The sequence below is a fragment of the Geospiza fortis genome, unplaced genomic scaffold, assembly GCF_000277835.1.
Source record: "Geospiza fortis unplaced genomic scaffold, GeoFor_1.0 scaffold102, whole genome shotgun sequence".
Classification (NCBI taxonomy): Eukaryota; Metazoa; Chordata; class Aves; order Passeriformes; family Thraupidae; genus Geospiza; species Geospiza fortis.
In genome coordinates this window covers 2,283,249-2,286,511 of record NW_005054373.1, presented here as the reverse complement: position 1 = coordinate 2,286,511, position 3,263 = coordinate 2,283,249, and the positions used below count along the sequence as shown (strand labels likewise).

The 3,263-nt window shown below is 63.6% G+C and overlaps 1 protein-coding gene across 1 annotated transcript in view; it reads left to right on the top strand.

The window, feature by feature from the left end:
• Positions 1-263: 263 nt before the first annotated feature.
• The window catches only part of CBFA2T3 (CBFA2/RUNX1 partner transcriptional co-repressor 3), an 8,040-nt gene continuing 5,040 nt past the window's right edge, over positions 264-3,263 (top strand). The window contains exons 1-3 of the mRNA XM_031060125.1: positions 264-457; positions 1,830-1,907; positions 3,190-3,260. Coding sequence (XP_030915985.1) covers positions 346-457; positions 1,830-1,907; positions 3,190-3,260 — 261 coding nt within the window. The 5' untranslated portion in view covers positions 264-345. The remainder of the gene's footprint in view (positions 458-1,829; positions 1,908-3,189; positions 3,261-3,263) is intronic.

The window sequence follows — 3,263 nt, the reverse complement described above, 5'->3', positions numbered from 1 at the left end:
GGAATTCCCAGGATGTGTCACTGTGACAGCAGTGGTGTGAACCAGGCTGGGGCAGGCTTGGCACTGCAGGGGCAGAGCGGTGCCAGCACTGTGTCCCCACCAGGGCACTGTGCAGATGAACAGCAGCTCCATCACCCTCCCACCACCCTGTGGCACACGGGACACCGGGCACCGTCCCTGTTACCTGAGTTCTGCAGTGGCACCAGCGATGCCCAGGCCAGCCCGATGTCCCCAAGTGTCCCCTGTGCCCCTGACCCCAGTTTGCCAGGGAATCCCAGCCCTGCCTGGCACACCCTGCTCACCTCCCCGTGCCCTCTTCCCGCAGATAACGCGGAGACCGCCGCCATGCCCGACTCGCCGGCCGACGTGAAGACGCAGGCCCGCTCCTCGCCGCCCAGCATGCCCCCGCCCGCCGCCCAGGGAGCCTCACGCCACCCCTCCTTCACTCCCAGCACCAGTGAGTACCCTGGGCACGGGCTGCCAGCCCGGGCTGCCCCCAGCTCCTCCTGACACGCGGCACCCGGGGCCGGCAGCGCGCTCGGAGCTCAGCGCGGCGCTGGCGGTGACACGGGTGACAGCACCTGGCCTCAAGGCTCTGCTTGGGTGCACGTTGCCAAGCCATGGCTGGCAGTGCCCTGTGAGTCTCTGGGGACAGGGACATCCTGCCAGCCTGTCACCAAGTGCTGGCACAGAGCAGAGTGTGGTTGGAGGGTGGTGGGGTTGGGGGAGTTCTGTGGATCACAGATGGCCCCGTGGCGCGTCCCGCGCGTGTGGGGACACATCTGTCCCTCTGCATGTGGCACCCAGTGGTGGCAGGGCAGTGTCATGGCCAGCCACAGTGGCTGGGAGCTCCCTGCCCTGCCCAGGCTATGGCGTGGTGGCATCAGGGATGCCAGGTGGGAGTTTCAGTCTCTGTGGTTGAGTGGGGACAGCCGCCCAATGCGGTGGCGGCACCAGAGGCACGTGGGCTCATTGCACACCCGCAGGGATCTGTCACTGTGCTGGTGTCACTGTCCTGGCACATGGATGGACAAGGCACAGGCAGTGCAGGATCCAGACAGGCAGGGGACAAGGCTGGCCCCTGGCAGGTGTGGCAGTGGCCACTGCCAGCAGCTGCTCCAGTTCTGCTGAGACTTTTCCTGGGCATGTGCATGTGCAAGGGTTTTGCTCGTGGCTGTTTCTTGCTCAGAAAAACCCCAGTGGGGAAGAAAACACCCCAAAACAACCCCAAAGATCCATCCTCTGACACTTGCAGCCCCCCAGCAGCGCTTCTGGACTCTAGAAATCAGCTGGTGCTCAGGGGTGCTTGGTTGGTTTGGATGTCAATCCCAGCCCTGTGCTGATGTGGCAGCCCAGATGTGGCTGGGTCTGGGATGAGGGACCAGGGGTGCAAATGGCCTCTGCACCATGGCTCAGCACAGAGAGGGGTTCAGGACATGGGGCTGGCAGCCTTTCTGCCACGCCTCAGCACGGAGCAGGATTCAATATGCAGGGCCAGGGGTGCAGGCAGCCTCTCCATCCCAGCTCAGCATGGAGCAGGGTTTGAGACACAAGGCTGGGGGCATGGAGCATCTTGGCATGGACACCACGGTGTTTTGGTTGTTCTTGGCCTTGGGGGACCTCATCTGGTCCCTAAACTGTCAGGACTTTATCAGGCAGCCGAGCATCCATCCCCTGAACCCTCCCTGTGGCTGCGGTGGGACGCAGGGACCCGGCTCCCTGGTGGGTCTGGCAGCTTTGCCCGTGGTGAGGAGCATCCCGTGCAGGGCCCCGGGCCGAGAGCTGCCCCCTCTGCTCTCTCATCATAGCGTGTTTTATTTTGCTTGCAGATCGAGACGCTGGCCCTCCGACGTTTCTGCCTCGCGGCCGTTTTCATGGTTGCTTGAAATGGTCGATGGTCTGTCTTTGTAAGTAAAATGAAACACCCGCTCTCATGAGAGAGCCGAGTGCAGCCACAGCCCCGGGGCACTCCCCTCGCCAGTCACGGGGATGGGACCCCCAGCCCCACCCGGCCCGGGGACACGTGTGCTGTGCTGTCCAACTTGGGCACGCAGCTGTCACGGGAATAAAGCCCTGGTGGCCGCCGGGTTATTTTTGGCACCTCTTCAGCGAGCGGCGGGCGCGGCCTCTGCAGCGAGCGGCGGGCGCTGCCTGGCTGGAGAGCGAGCGGAGAGGGACCCCCCGAGCAGGCAGGGCTGGCAGGGCAGGGCAGCACCCCCAGGCACCCCCAGGTCAGTGCGGGGGGTCCCAGTGGGGACAGGCGCGTGCGTGCCGGGGGACACGGGCAACGCGCCATCGGGACATGGGTGACGCGTGTTGTCACCCGTGCTGGCCGGGAATGGGTGATGCCTGTTGTCACCCACAACATTGGGATACAGGTGATGCATGTTGTCACCCGTGCCGTCGGGATGTGGGTGACACATGTTGTCACCCGTGCTGTCTGGGACACAGGTGACATGTGTTGTCACCCATGCCATTGGGACATTGGTGACATGTGTTGTCACCCACGACCTCAGGACCTGTGTGACACATGTTGTCACCCACATTGTTGGGACATGGGTGATGCATGTTGTCACCTGTGCTGGCTGGGACATGGATGCCATGTGTTGTCACCCCCGTCATCAGGACATGTGTGCTGTGTGCTGCCATCCGCGCCATCGGGACAGGGGTCACACCCGTTGTCACCTGAGCTAGCCAGGAAAAGGTCCCTGTGCTCACATGGGGCTGGTGCAGGCGAGCAGGGTCTGCCACTCTGATGGTTGGTACCCCAATATACCCCCCGGGGTCTGCTGGTGTGTGGTGTTCAGGCAGCTCCTGTCCTTGCTGAGCGGGCAGTGGGGACAGAGGTGGCAGTGGCATTCTGCAAGCCAGGCTGGGCTCCATGGGAAATGGCTCATGGGTTCTCTCTGGGAGTGCTGAGCAGGGGCAGGATGGAGCCCTTCCCTTGGCTGCTTGGCTGATGAGGAGCTGGATCAGGCCCTGACCATGCTGGGGGATGCTCTGCATCCCCTCCTTCCCTCCCACCAGTCCAGGATGCAGCCCCAGGGATTCACCAGAATCCTGAATCCCTCCAGGGGGTGCCAGCCCCACATTGCCCAGCAGGACACCCTGGTCCTACCATCCCAGCCTTGTCCCCATGGTGCCAGGGCACAGCCACCCGCTCTGACCCCCCATTCCCTGTCTCCCCAGTGATGAACGGGAGCAGCCACTCGCCAACTGCCATCAATGGGGCTCCATCCACCCCCAACGGGTTCAGCAACGCG